The sequence below is a fragment of the Amblyomma mixtum genome, chromosome 2, assembly GCF_055824585.1.
Source record: "Amblyomma mixtum isolate Tamu chromosome 2, ASM5582458v1, whole genome shotgun sequence".
NCBI classification, from domain to species: domain Eukaryota; kingdom Metazoa; phylum Arthropoda; class Arachnida; order Ixodida; family Ixodidae; genus Amblyomma; species Amblyomma mixtum.
In genome coordinates, this window is record NC_143013.1 from 204,161,567 (window position 1) to 204,183,203 (window position 21,637).

Below are 21,637 nucleotides of genomic sequence, written 5' to 3' on the forward strand. Positions count from 1 at the left end.
CAAATAGCACTGGTTGTGGCGTGCCTGAAAGGAAGTACCTGAACACGGGACCATAGAGTTGGCTCCACTCTATCGCTTTCTTGCAATGAAAGTCTCTTTGGTATAATTCCAAATGACCCCGGATAGACTGCGCCTGTGGCATGGGTGGAAGCCTCGTTCCGGGTGGAGGGCACGGATCCCTCAGCCAGTAGCGAAACACCAGCCAGAGTAGAGCCGCTGGGGCACACAAGACGAAGAGAATGGCCCACATCATGCCGGACGCCTTTGCCGCTTCCTTCAAGAAAACGGCTGAAGAGAAGGAAAATAAAAAAAGTGGGACATTTTCACGCTACAGGACTAATATCATGGTGGCTCTTTGGATTCATAATACGACTGTCATCTGTATTTGTCCCACATTTTTTTACTTTGTCTGTTAAGGCATTGCACCATTTTTCCACACACTCGACGTAGCTTCCCTCACTGGGGTTGGATTTTTAAATGTTCGTTTCACTTTTGTGGTACACATTTGTTGCATATGTAAGATATGTATTGTTCTTTTCTTTCAAAATTTCAGTTGATAGTCAGCGCTTGTCGTTGCTGCGGTCTACGTCCCTCAGTTGTTCGCTCTCTTGACACAAATGAGCAAATATATTTACCAACATGAAGGCAGCCATAAGAAATTGCGCAAAGAAAGAGAGAAAAGGCAGGAGGTGAATGAGAAAGAAATGTATTCAAAAAATGTGTGCTATCGCAAGCAGCGTAACGCTATTGGTGATGCCGCACACTCCCCCTCGTAGAATAGCAACAAATAAGTGTTGACGAAAGACGCGACTGCATTCCTACGTTTATCCCTGTGCAACGTATCTCAGCCGTGCATAACCTGGGATACAAATTGGCACAACCGAAACTGCACTAAATATGTAAATTTATGTTATATTACGGATTTCGTCACCTCGATCATTGCATTTGGGTAACCTAGGTAGCGCGCGACAGTGGTACGTTACGAAAAAACTGCGCGAATATCGTGGTTACTAGCGCTTTTTTGTGGCCTCTGAGCATCTTGCCGCTGCAGTGTCAGCTTTCAGAGCCCCCTGTCAGTTGTGATAGCGCGCCTCAGACTTGGCGTCATTCGCTGCCTATACATCCATATCTATCGGAATCTCTTAAGAATTACGGCACGACTTGGTCACTAAGAAAGAGATGGAGTTGGAAGCCGTGAGACCGGTTCATTTCAAGGAAAAACTGCGAAGAAAAATGAGGCGAAACTTTTGTCTTTTGTGTGCCTGGGGCTAGTGCCAATGCGAACAAGGCCTTTAGGATGCGGTGCTTTAGGAGTGCATTTGTGTAGGTGTGCACTGACACGGTCTCAGTGTGGTTTAACACACTGTCCTCGAGGAGTGCTTAAAAAATTTTAGAGAATGTTTACTACATCCGAATCGGAGCTAAAGCACGGATTTGTGCTACGTAGTAGACGACGATCAGCAGGCAGTGCCGCGGAATTGAGCAGATGGAAGTTGATGAAGCCGACGCTCTGCAATTCACAGCGCGAGAGTGTGGCGCAGTTTAACACTATTCACCCTAGCCAATCCCCCGCTGTGGGTATGTGCCATTAAGCCTGAGGACATCGTCATCATCATCATCATCATCACGGAGAGTATTTGCTGAGGCGGTAACATAGTGGTCTCGCTGAGCGGGCCCTTAAAGGAGATCAGTTCGCGCAGCCGCGGGTTCGACTCCCAGACGTGGGTATTAATTAAGTTTCTTTTTTAATTTTCATGTTTTGACCTCTAACTCAGCTCAAGGTCAAAACTAGGCACCCGACGATCGAAGCATGAGGTCCCGTAGGGAAGCTTTCGCTTCAAATGTCCTTATCTTCAAAACTGCCACAAACCATTCTACAGCTTCGACGATGGATTCATGAGAGACTGTCTTCAGCTTTCATTATCTGGCGTGCAGGCAGGATTTCCAGTAGGTTTTTCTACGTGGCTTTCGTGGGTGCTCTTGATAGACCAAAAGTAGATTAGAATCGTGGGGTAAATTAGCAGCTGCCGGAGCGCTGTGACAGTCACCCTAACCTAGAGCTCAGACAACACCAGTACAAGATGTCCACTTGACATGGGTGCTTCCCCACGGCCAAAGCTTCAGGCAGTCTTTTGCATCAGTTCTCTGTGCATAATGCGTATACTTCAGCTTGCATTTCTTTCCACACGTTTGTGAAAAACTACTAAACTTGTATTGCAAGGAACTGCAAGCCTTCTGTTGTCATTACGCGTCGCAAGGAGACTGCACTACAAAAAGCGATGTGAATACCTTACTTTTTTAACGATAGAGGGGTCGTGTCGCACAAGCCTCATTGATACTAACAGGCCGCGTTGTTACTTCCCGCAGGCGCCAGAGTGAAGCAGCTGAACGGAAGATTACAATCCAGAGCATAATTCGCATGACCGCAAAGTGTTTTTCTTCGCAACCATACCCCGACCAGAAAGCCCAATCGAGACTAACTTCTCTCTATCTCACCACGTCCGTTCTATGTCTTTCTTGCTAAAGAGCGGAGAGCGTTTTCACAAAATTTCAAATAATTCACAGCTATCTCCATGCAGCCGTTTCGGATCACAGGCAGGGCAGCCATAATTTAAAAGACTGAACCCGAACCGCTAACCTTCAATATTGCATTCCTTGCGGTGATCTGCAACGGTCCGACGCGCCATGCTTATGCGCAAGATCTACAGAGTTGGAGTTCCCCCTCACTCTTGTTAATGGCACGCTTGGACAACCACTGCAGTATATTCATTAATAAAGTTCCGGCTTTTTCGCCGACTCCCTGAAACTTCACAACTTTTATCCCTTTACGCGAGAATAAAGGATTTCACTGCAAAATTTCAGTAACTAATTAGCCGTTAATCACCGCTTGTTTGCGATTAGGTTAAAATATTTTGCAGGCCCGCCTCTCAGGTGTGGAACTCGAAAACAACTTCCTAGACTCACCCCGTCGAATTTGCAGCTTCAACCTCAGAGCTTTGCAGCTGTCTTTTGTAGTAACAGTGGAGAGTTTCGTGTCCTGCCTGTTATGAACGTTCCACAGAACAATCTAGAACCTTGTCCCGATTAAGTACTGTGTTTTTGTTCTCTGTCGCTCGCTCTTTGATAGGCGGCAGGGTTGGCATGCCAGAAAAGGTTTATCTTAAAACTGCGACGCACAGCTGCATAACGCGGCCAGCAGGCTACCTTTGGGTATGCTCTGCAATGCTTGGACAACCACCGCAGTATATTCATTTATAAAGTTCCGGCTTTTTCGCCGAGTCCATGAAACTTCACAACTTTTATCCCTTTACACAAGAATAAAGAATTTCAATGCAAAATTTTAGTAAGTAATGAGCCGTTACTGACCGCTTGTTTGCGCTTAGATTAAAAAAAATATTGCAGGTCCGCCTCCCAGGTATGGAACTCAAAAGCAACTTTGTCGACTCACCCCGTCGGAACTGCAGTTTCAACCCCAATGCTTCGCTGCTGTCTTTTGTAGCAACAGTGGACAGTTTCGTGTCCTGCCAATTATGAACGTTCCACAGAACAAACTAGTACCTTGTCCCGATTAAGTACTGCATTTTTGTTCTGTTTCTCACTCTTTGATAGGCGGCAGAGTTGGCATGCCAGAAAAGGGTTATGTTAAAGCAGCGACGGACAGCTGTATAACGCGGCTAGCAGGCTACCTTTGGGAATGCTTCATGGAGCAAATTGAACGCTGCCACGTCAAGTAGAGGTAGAGCGGCTTATGTCCGTTGTGCGGAGAGTGCGCGTATTAAAACGGCGAAAACAACGCTGTATCTAACCGGGTCGAGTGTAGGCTATGTCAGATATTAGTTCTGGAGCTTCATGAAATGCTTGTAAGGACTAGCAGCAAGTTACTTTGGATATTATGATCGTTAACACAACAGTCAGTCAAAAACCAGCATTAAACTGATCATAAAAAATAGGAGTAAAATCGCCAAATCTTGTGTTCTAGTATGTTATTACTCACCTTCAAGTGGTGGAGTGCGGTGCCGTCTTTCGGAATGCCGGAAAGGATAGCTTCATTACAGAACATCTAAGATGGCAGGATGAAAGCCAAATAAGGTTAATGAAAAATCAAGCTACACCATAGCCTACTTGGCTGTATAGCCAGAAGGTTTAGTAGTGGAACAAAAAATTTACAAAAACTTTAACACCTGCTGACACATAGCAATCTGGACGCCTGCGCACTTTGACAGCGATGTATATTCTTACTGATTTGGAAGACATGATCTATGAGAACCGGCGCTTACCTAGCGGCGAGGTGACTCAAGGAATTAAGATTAGTTACAGCAGGGAGCACTAAATAATGTAGGATATCTAGGTCGCATTAACACAAATTTTCTGCTAGGTGTCTACGAAAAGAACTTATTGTTAGATGAAGAAGCGCCACCTGAGCGCTCCTGAGGCGCTTGAAACAGAAAGAAAATAGCTGCCTACAGCGCATCCTCATCGGGGACGAAAGCTAGGTAGACCGCATTCAGCCAGTGACTACACAAGTAAGCACTAGTGACGTCTATTGTGACCGAAACCAATGTGTCGAGCACAATGAGGTGGCAAACTCAGACTGACATTGTGCTCAGACAGCTCAGAGCCAATCACAGATCATTCCATGCCCATTGTAGTCACTACGAGAAGCGGTTCAACTCAGACCTGCTCGAGGAGTAGCTCAAATCTGCAAGAAAGTGAATGTGCATTCTTTTGGCGCGCTGTTACAGCTCATTATTGCATGCTTACACATAGATCGTACAAATCCGGATCTCTAAACTTTCCTTCTAGAACCCCTTCCGCACCATTCACGATCAATGTCTTGGCCTCTAGAGAATGCCGCATTTACGGCCGTCTTAAGGAGGCACTCGGTGACAGCAAGTGCAGCACGGAAAATGAGGTGTCAGAGGTGGTGCATACATGGCTGCAGCGTCGACCTGAGGGATTTTTCTCTTCCGCAGTCAAGTGATTGGTGACGCATTGAAGCACTTTCATTGAAACCGTAGAGTACTGTTTCGACCATGATAAAATAATTTTCTGTCTGAATTAAGTCTTACTGAATAAAAATAATTTCAATCAACTTTCATTTCCTCTGTAATCCTGTATGCTACTTTATAGAGCTAAGGGTATCTGCGGTTTGGATTACAGCGGCAAGCCTACCAGCTTTTTTATTTATTTTCAAGTTGTGCCGTAGAACTTGTGAAGTGGGCAAGCTTTTCAGCAGAACGGGCTTTCTCGTTATGTTTATGCTATGCATTTTGTCGCCTGCTGTGGTGGGAACACTGATATGAAGCGGCGATGGTTTTGAGGATGCATATAATGCAATGGGAGCGTAAACACATGGTTCATTTGGCGGAATCAAAGTCTGACAGAATAGAACAAGACGATGCTGAAAAATCTATGGCAGGTGGGAAAAGCCCAAAAGACCATAGCCCAAAAGCTGCTGTGCTACTTTTGTTACAAGCCGTAGCCGTAAACAACCCCCACAATTTATGCTTCGGTGTAATAAACAAATCGCAGCAAGCAACAGATTTGCCCTCAAGCTTTCGCCTTATTATGAATTTTTATTAGGTAGCAACAAGAGTCAACAAGCTGTCATATCTTTTCTCACTGTGAAATCATCTTTTCTAGTCATGATCGCGAGCAGAACCTCACTGTAGACAATTTATATTCAATACTAGACTCTTTCTCGGTTTCCCTCGCTCTCTCAGCGTACTCTTTAGAAAACCATCAGAGTCTGTGTCAGTGCCATCGCTGGGCAAATACTCGAATGTCGTTCGTGAAGAAAGAGAGGAAAAGGAGCCACTGATGTCCTACCATACGTTGACTACCTTAATGCGGTCATTCTTTAAACTCAGTGTATCGTACATAAATGCATTCTGCACTACTCCACCACCATATATCATGCACCCACTGATGGTGTACCTACCCATACACCCTTAGAATGTTTATTGGAAGCCGTTACGATGTCGCAGGAGACTGTCGACTTAGCGCGGCTGACTCAGTCGCAGTCCAACTAAGAAGTGAGAAAAGTGAGCGTTCGTTTAGTGCTCATTGTTCGCCAGTCGCAAGCTTGAGCATGGCTTGTGGTAAAATGTTCACTGAGCAACAAAACATGTACACCAGACAGACGACACGCAGTAATTACAAATAATTCACAAGAACATATGCGAAGGCTTCTACAAAACAGCGCAACACATGAAAAAGAACACCTAGCCGAAGCTACGAAAAATCTTACAAGAGTAGTTTGCTAGTAGATTGAAGAGCTGGGTGAGTTGCACCTCACCCAAGGGTTGGAACTGTGGCCATTAGCGAGAACAACCTGGGAGCGGTTAGAAAGGAATTCTCGGATCCATAATAAGACGTTTAGATGCAGTTTTTAATGGCAGCCCCCTAAGAGTTGCCTCGTGCACGTAAAGGGAGGCAAGGTTTGCCCCCTCTTGGCAAACGTTGCTTGGCAATTAATGTTATTTGGCAATAAATGTTTCCACCACCATCGCCACCCACCTAATTTTCTGCCGCCCCACGCTACCCTATCCTCTTGGAATGCAGTCCGTTTAAACACGTTTTGTTATCCTCAACGTTTCTGTCGTATAGGTGAGTACCGGCAAGATGCGACAGCTATATACTTTTCTCTTGAGGGACATTGGCAAACTGCCATTCATTATGTAATAGAACATGCCAAATGTGCTCCACCCGCTGTTATTTCTCTAGTTTTTGCGCGCTAGTGATTTGGATCTGCGCTCACTGCCCGCGCTAAGTACATGCATTCCATTACCACATCCAATACCTCGCCACCGACTGCAAAGTGCTGTTTCCTTCCGAGGGTGTTGAACATTACTTTAGTTTTCTTCATATTAATTTTTAGACCCACTGTTCTGCTTTGCCTCTCTAGCTCACCCATCATTCTTTGCAGTTCATCGCCTGAGAGACTTAGCAAGGCAATTTCATCAGTGAATCGCAGATTACTTAGGTATTCTCCATTAACACATCCCGAACTTTTCCGAATCCAAGCCTCTTATTACCTCCTTTGAACAGGCGGCTAACAGCATTGGCGAGATCGTGTCTCCCTGCCTGACATCCTTTCTTACTGAATTTTATTGGCCACTTTGTGGAGGACTATGATATCTGTGTAGCCGTAGTAGATATCTTCAAGTATTTTTGCATAAGGCACTTCTACACCATGATTCCGTAATGCATGCATGACTGCTATGGTTTCGACTGAGTCCAATGTTTTCAGGTAATCTATGAAGGCTGCATACAGATGTTCTTTACATTCGGCCCATTTCTCTATCTCCACACTGATAGGGTGAATATGGTCTATTATCGAATATACTTTACGAGATCCTGCCTGATTATTTAGGTGCCTAAAGACTGCCATCCAAGGCTTATAAGCTGCTCTTCGCCTTGGAGCCCATGAAGAACTGGTCGCATAAATCACTCTGCCGTCAACAAAGGACTTGACATTACATACCAATGACTACCGGGGCACAGTGGCATAACAGGCAATCAGCGCGCGGATGAGGTCGCGCGAACTACTCACGACGACGGCGATTTCGTGTCGATCCCCATTTCTAGAGCAGACGCAGCGGGCAGGCTTTGCGCACTTGAGCGGGACATCACGCTTGCCGCGTGTAATTCCGGCCAGTTTTGCAATTCACGTTTAAAATCTTTGGACTCAGATCTGAAGCTGCGGCTTCCATCAGGCCTACCACGACAAGAAGAAACTTTGCTGTGTCGCCTCTGGCTTGGTGTAGATTTCACCAACCAGTACTCATTCTTAATCGGTATAGCTGATAGCCCTGCATGTGCCATCTGTGGGCATGACGAAACTATAACCCACATTTTTTGTGACTGCCCTGCCTACAGCGCCCAAAAGCAGTCTCTAAGCCGTGCGCTGGAGCGCCTAGATCCACGCCCACTGGCCGAAATTAAGATTTTCGGCCACTGGCAGCGGCGATCGTGGCAGTGAAGGCCTCCAAAGCACTGCTCCGCTTCTTGCGAACTTCTGGCCTGCATGATAGGCTGTGACTTCAACGAACACTGACTTTTTGGTGACTTAGAGTGACTTTTTAGAATGCCTTTCTAGACTGACTAGAGTGACCCAATTTTCTGCTTCTCTCATTTCTCTTTTTTTTATCCCCTCACTACTTTTCTCCCGTGTAGGGTAGGAAACCGATTATTCTTCCGGTTAACCTCCCTGCCTTTCCTCTTCTACCTCCTCCTCCTTAGTAAATATGTTATAGGCAAGTGATCGCTCTATAATTTTTCAAGTCCATGGCATCTCCATTCTTATAGGTTAAGATGATTTATTGTTCTCACAAAGTACTAGTACGCTCAATTTCATAGGCATTGGGTATACAGGGTATACAGGGTATACAGGGTATACAGGGTATACAGGGTATACAGGGTATACAGGGTATACAGGGTATACAGGGTATACAGGGTATTGGGTATACAGGGTCAATTTCATAGGCATTGAGTATTCATAGGCATTGGGTATACAGGGCAGATTTTCAAGCATAGGCTCCCCTCCGCCACACACCAGGCTCCTGATCCTAGCTATCCTGGCTCAAAAGCTCATAAACCCCTTCTGCGGTTCCGCGAAATCTTACTTCTTTACTGCGACAGCCACCGTCTCTACCCGGCACCTGCCAAGGGGCTGAGTAAGGCGGAGTAGCGCACTCTGCGGCGCGTGCAAACAGGAAATCTCTGTCCGGCCATCGCCAAACACTTCGATCCCAACGTAGATGGGCGCTGCCCGCACTGTGGAGAGACATGCGATATATTTCACATGGTGTGGGCATGTACTCAGATTCCCCCCTTCTCCCCCCCGAGGTGCATGGGAGACTGCCCTCCTCAAATGCTCCACACTGGAGTCCCAAAGGGCTATAGTAAAGCGGGTGCGAGACGGGGCCTCTTTGTACGGTGTCCCGGACTAAGGATACCGACCATGCAGCGGGGTCCTCTGCAAGAGATAAGCTGTTATACTTGATCCTCCCTTGCTGCTTTAACTGTGTGCATAGCTGCTAAGGCTTTCTTTTCTTCTTCTTATGCTACTGGCGTGATGTCCCACTGCTATGTTATAGCGCCTATCTCATCTATGTCCTGATTACGTTGCCTAATGTATAGATTTGTGTAGAATTCATCGGCTACTCTAAGTGTGCCGTGCATATTGCTAATGATATGGCTCTAGCCTCTTAAGGCATACATTTCATTTTTGCCTATGCCTGGTTTCCTCTTCACCGCTTTAAGGCTACCGCCGTTCTTGAGAGCTTGCTCGGTTCTGTCCATATTAAACTTCCTTATGCTGGCTACCTTGCGCTTATTGGACTGGCAGATCTTCTAGCTATTGTCTCTAGGGCTCGGTGCTTTCATGCTTTGGCGTTTGTTAATCAGATCTTTCGTCCCGAGAGAAATATTGCCGGTATCCTTTCAAACATTTCTAACGCCTACTTCTGCGCATTCTATAAAGATAGCTGTGAGATTATCGCTCATTGCTTGAACATTAAGGTCCTCACCCTCAGTTAAAGACGAATACCCGCTCTGAAGTGATATCCTGAATTTCCCTACATTCCCTCTTACTGCAAACTTTTTTAATTTGCTTCCCCTTCACTAGTTTCTTCCGATGCCTCTTCAAGCCAAGAATAACTCGTGACCTTATCATCTCGTGGTCTCTCAACGTGCCTTCCCAAGGACCTCCACATCCTGCATATTTCCAGGGTGAGCACGCAGTATGAAGTCTATTTGATTTTTAGTCTCGCCATCGAGGCTATTCCACGTCCATTTCCTGTTCTCTCTTTTGAGGGAGAATACATTCATGATCCGTAAATTCTTTTTCTCGGCGAGCACTATTAATAACTCCCCGCTGCTATTCATCGAGCCCATACCATAGTCGCCTACTCCCTGGTCTCCAGCCTGGTTCTTACCTACCTAGACATTGAAGTCGCCCATTGGCACGGTGTACTGCGTTTGCTTTGGTGATTGCCAGCTCCGTGTCTTCATAGAAGCATTCGACGATCTGGTCATCATGGGTGGATATAGACGCGTAAGCGTGTACCACCTTCACATTTTACCTCTTATGTGTTGTTTGCCTACTTACGATAGCTGGCATCCTCTCGTTAATGCTATAGAACTCTAGAACTCTATGTTGCAAGCTTTGTCCCGATACACGAGGAATCCCACGCCTAGTTCTCCGGTGTCCGCTAATCCGCGATATGCACGTGGCCATACTTGAGCACTGCAAGCGAATCAACTGCCATTCTAACGTCAATGAGCACTATTAGATCCCAATTGATACCAGCACTGCTAAACTAGCCCCATTTGGTATGGTTCTAGCGTTAAGCGTTTGCCAGGTTCACTCTTCAATGGCAGCCTGCCCGGAGCCAGAGGTTCCTACAGCACTCTCCGCTGAGTCGCAGGTCTGACTGCCGCCTTTGTCAGTTGCTTCTTAGCTGCTGCAGACTGAGGGTCGGGAGTTAACTTGTTTGATCATAAAGAGGTTTTGGCAAAATACTACACCAGGCTGGTCAGGTCCTAATCTGGTGAGGGAGTGCGTTATCTCTTCTGGCCACTGAGATCAGGCCGCACTCCAGGCCTGGTTATGCATCCGTCGACAAGTGGATATTCGTTTTAACACGGTGTAGAGTTGGGCGGCAAATACAATTTCGCGGTTGTTCCAATCAGTCACTGCTAGGAGCAGAGGCACTGGTCAATACTGACAATATTCAGAATGACAGAATGTAGACTCCAGCTGATGCAGGTTGCCGATTGAAAATGCGCCTCCGTGTCTTTTATGTGGTATTGGCATAACGGCTTTCCATTTAAAACGCTCAACTGTGGCTCCTGAATATTTCTGGAAGAAACGCTTGGAGGGAGGTAAAATTTGTCTAGAGCTACGCAGTCAGTACATCTAAGTGCTTTCCTGTATGAAAGATTCAGCTACACTCCATAAAGCAAAAAGTGTTTTTGAAGTAGCACTTACCCGCAAGTGGGGCACAGCTGTCCTCTAAATTTCAAGGTTTGTGGCTTTACTCGCTGGCTTCGCATAGCGCCAAGAAGGGCGAACAGCAAGCGGAAAAACAGGCGTATATCGAGGACAAGCTTCCGGTTTGTTACTTCTAAAATGGAGCAAAAAAATGCAACACAGTTGCAGTGGTTTCGTATCGACTGAGAGCTGCAACGTATCCCGACCCGAACAAAGTCCTTGATTCGGCGAGTAATTTTTCCCTGGAATTCGTTACTTAGACAGAATTGTGCAATATTTACCCCGTAAGCATCTTATCCAGAATCGAAGTTTTAAATTTCTGGTTTATTACTGAAGGAAAGCAGTCAACATCGCTAATCCTGATAGGTGCTTACTTTTTATCAGGTTCGACGTAGCTCTTTAACACACTCATGTAAAGCATCTTGCATGGTTAACTATTGTAATGTGGCACTTGTCCTAACTTGTCTTCAGTAGCACACAAGAATGCGGTGCAATTAACAGCGTGCATGAAACACCTCCATCTTTCAAGGTGGAAGAGAAACCTGCAAACTGACATCATTTTGAAGGTTACGTTCTCACCAAACGAATGTGAGACGCAGAATGATAAACGGAATCCCTCGTTATTGCATGAAGCACTCATAAAAAGGCAGTAAAATGTAATTTCGCGTGCTGACTCAGCATTATACATAGTTTACTAATAACGTGTCACGTTAGCCCCAATCAGTAAATGCTAGGAGCAGAGGCTGAGCTCAGTATTAATAAATGCAATAAAGTTTTGCTATATTTCAAGGCACGAGTTTGAACTGCCACTACTCACCGTGTTTTGGGATTCTTTACTCTCTTACCAATCGGAGCTGCTTCTCCAATAAACGCATCTGCTTGCAATCCTATGAAAACACTTGAAAAAATACCAAAACAGCTGGCCACTGTAGTTTAATAAATTGGACGCCTTCTTACATGATTAATATAAACCAATACGTAAAAATATACTGTTTCAGTTGTTTTTAATGCCCTCACTGCACGTTACCAGCTTAGTGGTAGTCATATATTTGGATGCTTAAAGTTTATTCACTTCCTTTTTCAGAAGGAAGATGGCTAGGGCAGCAGGCTACGCTAGTAGCAGCTTGACGAGGCCCTAACCCCATTATTTAGCAGTCACCCTTGCGCGTCATATTAAAGTGGTATATATTATATAATACAGAAGAATGTAAACAAAAAACACAAGCTCTAACATCAAACCTAGCCAAAATTATAAATTTCTCTGACATGTCACGTAAGAGAATGCTGTTACATACACAACAAGAGAAATTACATGCGTTTGTAATGTTGGTTTAAACTTAACTTTGAACAACACAAACAACGCAAACAAATTCGAAACAATAAATCAGGGGATTTAATGCAAAACTTTCATAGGGAAGGCTCAAAAAACATACAGTATTTTGAATGCAGCATCATAATATAATCCCTCATAATTGAGGCATTTCTACTAAAAATTGTTTTGAAATGATGGTAATGTCGAATACACAGACCTGAAGCCGTTGTTGGTGCGTGGGGTGCATACAAGTCATGTTTCAGGAAAACGTGTGCTATAAAAGGTTGTAGTTTTGACTAAACCGGCAATCTGAAATAAAGTTTGGAATGCCGCAGTTAGGAATGTCACTGTCAGAAAGATTGTAATTAATGATAAATGGCAAAAACATGTTTATATGGACTGATTTTCAAATTTCAAGAAATGTTTCGGCGTAGTGATCCAAGGTTCATATACTGCTTCTGCAACCGCAGGCTCATTGTTCAGACGGATACCTTGATGCGACGAGCAGGACCCACTCTTTTGCGGCAATAAACATCTTCCGGACACTTCCACATTGTCTCAGCATGTGTTTGCTTTCCTGATTTGTGACTTGGGTTACGTGGTCATTGCGATCGGTCATTGTCTGTGCAAGACTTACAGTTTCTACGCGTAATGAGAAATAAACATGGCATTACAATGCAATGTAATCATACTCATTCAATCGCTGTGCCTTTCGAACCACAGCTCGTTCATCGCTTCTATGGTCATTTCCTGGTGCACCACCAAGGTGTCGTTCTTTGATTTTAAAACCAAAGGCTTCTTGGCTTACTCTGAAATTACAGGTGCGAGGTATATACAACGTTTCAGTACTATCAGACTGTCCCTGAAAACCAAAGCCTTGCATGAACTGTGAAGTGCTCTTTGCTCTGCATCACATATTTTTTAACTGTTGCTGAGAATGGAGGTTCGGGGTCGTGGCTAGACGGAACCACGGTCAAGACGACGCCCGTTCCACCACCAGGACAGGACTGCCGCTGGGCGAAGGGTTTAAGAGGTGGCGAAAGAAGGCTGAATTTATTTACATATTTACAAAATGCAACGAAAAGCAGGCTACGTGCCAAGATGGAACACTCCAGGGAAAGACACAAAACAAGGCGGACGGGGGCCCTTAAATAGAGTCGGCACAGACGCCTGCCCTTTTTCGCCAATCAGAAGTGTGTCGGTGGCTGATTGGCCTGGCAGACTTGGACGCCATCCTTGGGAGCATCCCGGTAGCTGACCAGCCCGAACGCACAACACGCTCCACAACGACGAAAGACTCAGGCCAGGACGCCTTCCTTGGGAGCGTCCCGGTGGCTGACCGGCCCGAACGCGCAACACGCTCCACAATGACGACGCGCAGGCTCAGAGAGACGCAGGCCTAGACGCCATCCCATGGAGTGTGCCAGTGTTGGAAATCTCGCGTTCACGACTTGAGGCAAACGTCGTCGAGTCGATAGGGTTTCTCGGAACCATCCAGGAGAAACTTGGGTGCTGGCTGCTTCCTGTTGGCGCCGTTCTTAACAGCTTCTCCGCGGCTAGGAGAATCTCGATCGTCCAGTGGTCACAATCACTTGCCGAGGAGATATGGGCTTGGGTTGTAGCGTGGGATGCCTTCTTGAATGCCTCAGCGAGCACACAAAAGAGTCCTAAACCTCGCTCAATGGAGGCATTAGTCGAAATCAAGCACTCAACATAGCGCCCCTCCACAGGCAGTACAAGAAATTTGCCCGAGAGCCGCCAGGCTATTATGACATACCAGGGCATTCTTGACAGAAACCTAATCGCAGAATTTCGCAGCTGACAGCAATAGCCTCGGCTACTAGGACAAGCTTCCATGTTGGCTAAATTGGCTGCGAAAGCCCGATTACCCGTACACGACGTGAGGAGGGGTAGCAAAACTTGGAAGCGAAACAATGACATCAATGATGACGTCACTACGCCAACAAGAACAACAAGAAACAAACTGGCATCTATGTACAAAGAGACGAAAAAGCGCCGAAATACGACACAACGGACACCTCAATTACGGGAATAGTCAGCTCAGTCCGTAGGCATTGCCATTGTACATAGACACCAGCGCACCAAGCGGCCATTCTTGGCTGAAATTTGACGCAGCCATGTAAGCGGACAATGATCTGTCTCGAAAGTAAATTTTGCTCCGTAAACATAACAGGATAGCTTTTGTGCGGCCCAAACCAAACAAGCAAATTCCTTTTCTGAAGCGCTGTAGGCTTCTTCCCTTACGATTAACTTCCTGCTGGCGGAAAGGATGGGGTGCTCCACATTGTCATCTCCGACTTGGCTTAATATGACCCCCATCCCCCTGTCACTGGCGTCGCACTGGACAATGAATTCCTTGGTGTAGCCCGGTGCACGCAACACGGGCTGTGAGGCCAGCACACTTTTCAGGGTTTGAAACGACTTTTCTTTTGGCGCGTCCCAGATTACGCTATGAGGCTTTTCTTTGCGAAGCGCATCGGTCAGAGGACTCGCTAGCTGTGAAAAGTTCGGTCCGTCTTAGATCGAGGTTGCGGGAATTCAGCAATAGGGGCGATCTTGAGGTCTGACGGCCCCGTGTCACTCTCCCGACTACATGACCAAGAAAGGCCACATAGGAGCAGCCAAAACTACATTTCTCGGGTTCAAGGGTTAGTCCAGCGTCTCGCAAACTCGTCAGTACCCTCCTGAGATGGGGAACATGGTCTTCCCAGAATCGGTGAAGATAGCCACATCGTCAATGTAAGGCAGCGCGAAATCCTGCATGTCCTTGAGGATGATGTTCATTAGCCTTGAGAAGGTAAAAGGTGCATTCTTCAGCCCGAAACTGAGCACCATAAGTCGTAATACACCAACAGGAGAAATAAATGACGCATACCGGCTCGCGCTTTCCGAGAGGGGCACCTGCCAGTACCCTCTCACTAGGTCAAAGGTGGAGATGTACTGTACTGTGCTGCGCTAACTCTCTCTAACCTTTCTTCGATGTTCGGTACAGGGTATAATTTGTCCTTCGCTATGGCATTCAGCTCTCTCTAGTCACCGCAGGGTCGCGGATCTTTGCCTGGTGCCTCTATGAATATCAGAGGAGATGTCTAGTGGCTCTCTGCTGGCTCTATCAGGCGAAGTTCCAGCATGTGCTTTACCTCTGCCTCTATTATTTCTTTCTGTCTTGGAGAAATTCTATACGCTTTCAATCTTATTGGATCGGCTGAAGTTAGCTCTATCTCATGCGTGATGAGATTTGTTTTTCCCGGCCGGCCGCTAAAACTCTACTGGAATTCGCACAGCAGTTGTCTCAATTCCTGCAGTTGCTTTGGCTCTAGCACCCTGGTGTTCGCGGAACGGGACAGGATTTCCTCTATGCTGTTGTCAGCCTTTTTGTTGGTGCGGCCTTTCCCCTCAGGGTTTTCGATTAGTAGCTCTTCGGGCATATCTACTGCCATGTTTACAACCCCGCTCCTTTCTACATAGGGCTTCATTAAATTGCAGTGATAGATCTTAATCTGCTGGCCTCTTCCTGGCATTTTCAAAGAGTAGCTAGTTTCCGAAAGTTGCGCCAGAACCTCCACTGGTCCGTCCCAGTGATCTTCCAACTTATTCTTGCGAGCGGACCTCAGAATAAGCACCCGATCGCCCACCTTGAAGGTTCTCAGTCTAGCTTTCCTGCCGTAGTAAGTCTTCGCCGTGTGTTGAGCAGTTTTAAGATTCCGGTCTACTAGTTCTCGCGTGGGACTCGGATGGTTTAGCAACTGCCTTATCCAAGCAACTTCTCCCGTGAAATCTTCCTCTTTAACATAAGAGAGGTGAACAATGTCCATTGTTGCCCCGTTGTCCAGGAGGACCCTGCACGGTTTTCCATTCACTTGGAGTTTGTGAATATACGGACGCAGGAGTTCCAAGCTATCGTCACTGTCGTGCGCATATCAGAAGGTTAATCAGGACTTTTTACACCCAGATGCGATGTGCCCCGTCTCCTGACAGTTGAAACAACGGAATGGCTTCCTGCTCTCGAACTCCCTCGTCAATGCTTTCTGAGCTTGGGCATGCTTGGCACGATCCTAACTATTTCTGGGGCCAGTTTAGTGCCCTCAACCGCCTCGTGACTCCTAAATTGCAGTCCATTTTTGGGTACAAAGCACTTTTTTAACCCGGAAGTTTTCTTTTCAAACCCGCTGGCCACTGAGCTTAACTTTCAACGTGTTGCATATTCATCCGCTAGTTCTGCAGCTTTCTCTGCCATACTCACCTTTTCTTTGTCTTGCAACCATAGCCTAACAGCCTCAGTGAGACTGTTATAGAATTGCTCGAGTCCTATATATTCTGGAACTTTATCTCTGATTTCATACGCCTCAGCACCCTACAACCATTCTGTAAGGTAGGCCTTCAAACTGAATGCGAAGTTTGCATAGCTCTCGCTAACTTACTTACTGGCACCTCTGAACCGCTGCCGAACTTCTTCCGCTGACAGGCGGTATTTTCTAAGCAGACTCGCTTTGACTTTTTCGTAGTCATCGGCATCTTTCGCATTAAGCCTCGCGACTATAGTGGCCGCCTCACAGGGCAACAGCATCAGTAGCGTTTGTGCCAATATCTCAGCGTAACCGCGTTTCTCACACGCCCTTTCGAAATTCACGAGGTAATAACCAAGATCCTCGCCAATCCGATACGGCTGCATCGGTCCGTCCATTCAGAGCTCGGCCTCGCTCGCTTTCTCTGGAGTCATGCCTCTTGACCTCTCAAATTCCAGTCTCTCTCGGTCATGCGAGAGCTACAACCTTCTGAGCTCCCGCTCCGCTTTCTCGGCCGCTAGCCTCTCCTTTTCCACTTTCTTTCGTTCATCTTCCTCTTTCTTTCACTCCGCTTTAAGGAGCTCCCACGCATCGCTAACTTTTCCTTCCTGGACGGTTTCCAAGAGCAATGTGCAAATGTCCGACTTTTTCATCTTCTCCTCTACCTCCACACCCAACTCTTCCCACAATGACACCAAAGCTGTCCTTAGCAACCTCATTAGATCCATGTTTGCTGCTCTGAGCCTTGACTTTGCTGTTCAACTGTTGAAGTGAACTAAACGCACTTGTCTCACTGACCAACTTCCCCCGATTCCCAGCAGTTCAAAGTTATAACCCAAACATTTGAAGCCTGGCGAATCTCAAGCAAATTTCAAGCACTCACCCGTAGAAGCAACACCACGCCGCATGCTCGATCCCACCGCTGCCAATCAGTTCTTGAGGATGAAGGTTCGGGGTCGTGGCTCGACGGAACCACGGTCAAGACGACGCCCGTTCCTACCACCAGGACAGGAGCGCCGCTGGGCGAAGGGGTAGGAGGTGGTGAAAGAAGACTGAATTTATTTACATATTTACAAGGAGCAACGAAAAGCACGCTACGTGCCAAGCTGGAACACAGCAGGGAAAGGCACGCACAAAGTAGACGGGAGCCCTTAAATAGAGTCGGCACAGATTCCTGCTCCTTTTCATCCATTCAGGAGCGTCTTGGTGGCTGATTGGACTGGCAGGCTTGGACGCCATCGTTGGGAGCGTCCCGGTGGCTAACCGGCCCGAACGTACAACACGCTCTACGACGACGAGAGACGCAGGCCAGGGCGCCTTCCTTGGGAACGCCCCGGTGGCTGACCGGCCCGAACGCGCAACACGCTCCACGATGACGACGCGCACGCTCGGAGAGACGCAGGCCTGTACGCCATCCCAGGGAGCGTCCCAGTGTTGGAAATCTAGCGTTCACGACTTGAGGCAAACGTCGTCGAGTCGATAGAATTATCCAGGAGAAATGTGGGTGGTGGCTGCTACCTGTTGGCGCCGTTCTTAACACTGTGTTCGAAAATTGAACCCGATGTTTGATTAACGAATCTTACTAGACACAAGAAAACAGTGGTGAGAGATTGAGGCTGTAGCCCGGACGTAGAGGAACCAAAGGTCCTACGTCCCGGTCACATTGAACCTGACGATCAAGGAACACAACAAAGAGGCTCATAAATCAGAATATCATGTATTTCAAGCAGAATTGCGAAGACATATCGACATTTCCGAGGAGCTCCGAACAAAGAGCCGTTATCGCAACTTAGACAGGAAATTCCCAAGCGCGACCACCATAGCTTGAATTCCTGAGTCCTCGGTACCTCTGTAGCGATAGAATATCATAACTACAGAAGAAGTTGCAGAAAACTTGCTATGCTTCTAATGAAATAATTCTAAATCGAGAGAGAGAGAGAGAGAGAGAGCAAGGAATTTTAATGAGGGAAAGGTGGAGAGGTCGGGTAAGCACCTACTCCTAAGGCGGCAAAATGTCAACCGCTGCTACCCTTTCGCCCACTGTAACAGATCGCTAAACCTGTCAAGCCTACATCATTAACTGGGTACGTATAAAATGTGAAAACATGTGAGCCTGCCACAGCCCACGCAGACGCTTTTACAGGGCGCGGAGAAAGAAACTGCAGGATATTTTTATTGTGTACCTGTAAATGTTGTTCATTTGCCCTCCAACATCCCCTGAAAATCCTATCAACAGCCAGTTCGGCTTCTTTGAAGTGCAACTAATAGCATGGCATGCCAGATAAAACAACCCCCAGGCACCCATAGAGCGTACTTTGTAGCGAGAACGAAGCGGACAAAACCAATATACCAAAAATATACCCGACCTAATACTGCAAGCTTTCTTTACTTCCATAGCACGCAGCGGTATGGCATTCAGGTGGTGAGCCCGAGGTCGCCGCGTGGAGGCCGCATTTCGATGCACGCAAAATGAAAAAAATACCCGTGTATTGTGCAATGCCGCAGCTCCTTAAACAAGGCGAGATGGTGGAAGTACATTCAAAGACCTCGGCTTCGGTGCCTCCCATACCCCATATGCTCCTCTGAGGCGGTAAACCACAAATGTCGCACAATACCTTGATCTTATGATTATTGTAAGCCACCCAGGACTGCCTGGTCTCTAATCCATGGGCAAGTAAGTACCCATGACGAGCGGAGATCCTACACTGGTATCATATGAGCATGGTTATTGTGTTAACTTCTGCACAGGGGGATTTTCGTACGGCTCGCGCAATATCAATATTTTCCAAGCTCGCTTTCCTTATTCTTTAATTCAGAGTGTCTTTCGGTCCATCGTTATATATATAATAGACAAGCAGGAGAACAGACAAGAATATGGAAAAGGTTAAGACAATCCTGGACGCACTCTAAATAATGAAAGCGGACGACACTGTCTAATACGATTACATCATCAAAACATTGAAACAGTGACATCCGTAAGGAAGGCAACCAAATTCGTGAGAGCAGTCCTAAAGAACCGCATCCTAAACCGGAGTGAAATTCTAGAGGCCCATACACTGTGTGATGTCAAGGCAGGTTAAAAGAACCCCAGGTGGTTGAAATTTCCGGACCCCTTCACTACGGCGTCCTTCATAAACTGAGTCGCTTAGGGACGTTAAACCTGCATGAACCAAACCGCATTTCTGCTGCATAAGCAGAAACGCCATAAATTTTTTTTTCATCTTAGAGAAAATATATTGGCAGTGCATCCACAACCGTATGTTAAGACCGCTTTCCTGTCACAAGTAAAGAGACACCATCCCTCTCATTCACTAACCCATTAGCCACCAGAGGCAACGTACTTACGTCAATATTCCTTCCTCCGCACCAAAGCTGACGGGGGTGCTTTACCTATGGTAGCACGAATACTTTGTTTCCCCTACTGCATAGGCTTGCAGATTTGAAATCTTGACTATTTATGTACAGTCGACAGGGCAAAATACAAACACTCGAACAAGAAACAAACTTAGCTGGACTTTATGTGCCAGAAAAAAGACTGTAAATATACATTTAAACTGAGACTACCAGGTTACACCCTTTGAAGCTCGTCAAAGCATTTTGCGGCCATTTTTCATTATTGCAAATTTAAACACTGCATTCCTTGCACTGTAGAACTGTTCGCCAGCTGTTCGTTGGAATCTTGCAATGGGGAGCATTGTTTTGAGCCACTTCGACTGGAAAGGGGCTCATATCGTAATACCTAATTTTATCCGGAATGTTCGTCACTCTGTTGGACACTGTAGCGGTGAAAATTCACAATTCCTCTCATTCATTTTCTGCTGCGCTTTCTGCCTTTATGAGGTCAACGGTTATTTGTAGTCAGAACTCTGTAAACTGAGTTTCCGAACCCTGTCTCAACGAACGACGCCTCAACCCTACACCGCAGAGTCTTCAAAGCAACACACTTCAACAGGCCATTATTCACTCCCCAAACAAAAACTTTCGCGGAGTATATTACAAGGGCATCTATTGTTCCTGTCAGAAAAGTCAGAAAAGCTTGATTAAAATACGCAGGTACGTACGTCATGCCATGGCTTCTGGAAAACACAATGCTTTACTCTCGGCTGCGGCTATTGTCGCAGCAGATTCTCCCGCTTAGGGAGACATTCATGAAACGTCCATATGGTGCGAACGTTTTATATTCGTTTGGGATCGTCGAATTCAATACAAATACATGTTTTGAAAACATGCATAACATTTTGGCCACATATGAGGGTGCTGGGATGGAAAGGGCTAGGTAACATCGAATCCAATGATAAAATGTAAGACTGACACCATCAAACTTTTATGCATTGAGTTGAATTCCTTTAAGTCCTTTTTGTATTTTGCATTTCATTCTATCTCCTGCGTTACACTGGTTTAGAAGAAATGGTAATAGGTATACGTGGTTCAACGTCCCAAAGCAACAAGCAGGCTATCAGGGACGCCAAAGTGGAAATCAGGCGATAAATTTCGAACAATTGAAGCTGTTTACCTTGCACTGACAACGCACAGCACACGGGCGCCTTTTGCGCTTCGCCTCTATCGAAACGCTGCCTACGCGTTCGGGATCTATCTGATGTCCTCAGGCTCAGTAGCCGAGCGCCCTAGCAACATTCTCACAGCGGCAGGTGGACTCCCTCAGTAAATAAACAGAATAAATATTAATGGCTTCAACCAGCGCTACATGCGGATAAGAGTAGACAGGGCTACGCGGAACATATTTGTTTGGTCCGACTAGGGGTGGTCAATGAACTTCCACATTGTCTTGAGAGCCGATGTTTCACCGCATATATAGTATACGGGCTCTGTTGGGGATTTCGAGGAAAAAGTAATTACAATCAATTAAAGTTAGTAGTCGCACTTCGTTAAACTCGTCTGTCGCACCCACATGGCATTCCCATACGGCAGTAATGTCGAAGAGCCGGCCATTATTGTGCAGCCCACTCCGTCTTTACAGTACAGCTCCAGGGACATCTTTATCTAGGATGCAGAAGAGGA

The 21,637-nt window shown here is 46.4% G+C and overlaps 1 protein-coding gene across 1 annotated transcript in view; it reads right to left on the reverse strand.

Moving 5' to 3' along the window:
- The window catches only part of LOC149362298 (cytochrome P450 2B6-like), a 60,712-nt gene extending 60,432 nt beyond the window's left edge, over positions 1 to 280 (reverse strand). The window contains exon 1 of the mRNA XM_089568256.1: positions 39 to 280. Coding sequence (XP_089424382.1) covers positions 39 to 253 — 215 coding nt within the window. The 5' untranslated portion in view covers positions 254 to 280. The remainder of the gene's footprint in view (positions 1 to 38) is intronic.
- Positions 281 to 21,637: the final 21,357 nt, after the last annotated feature.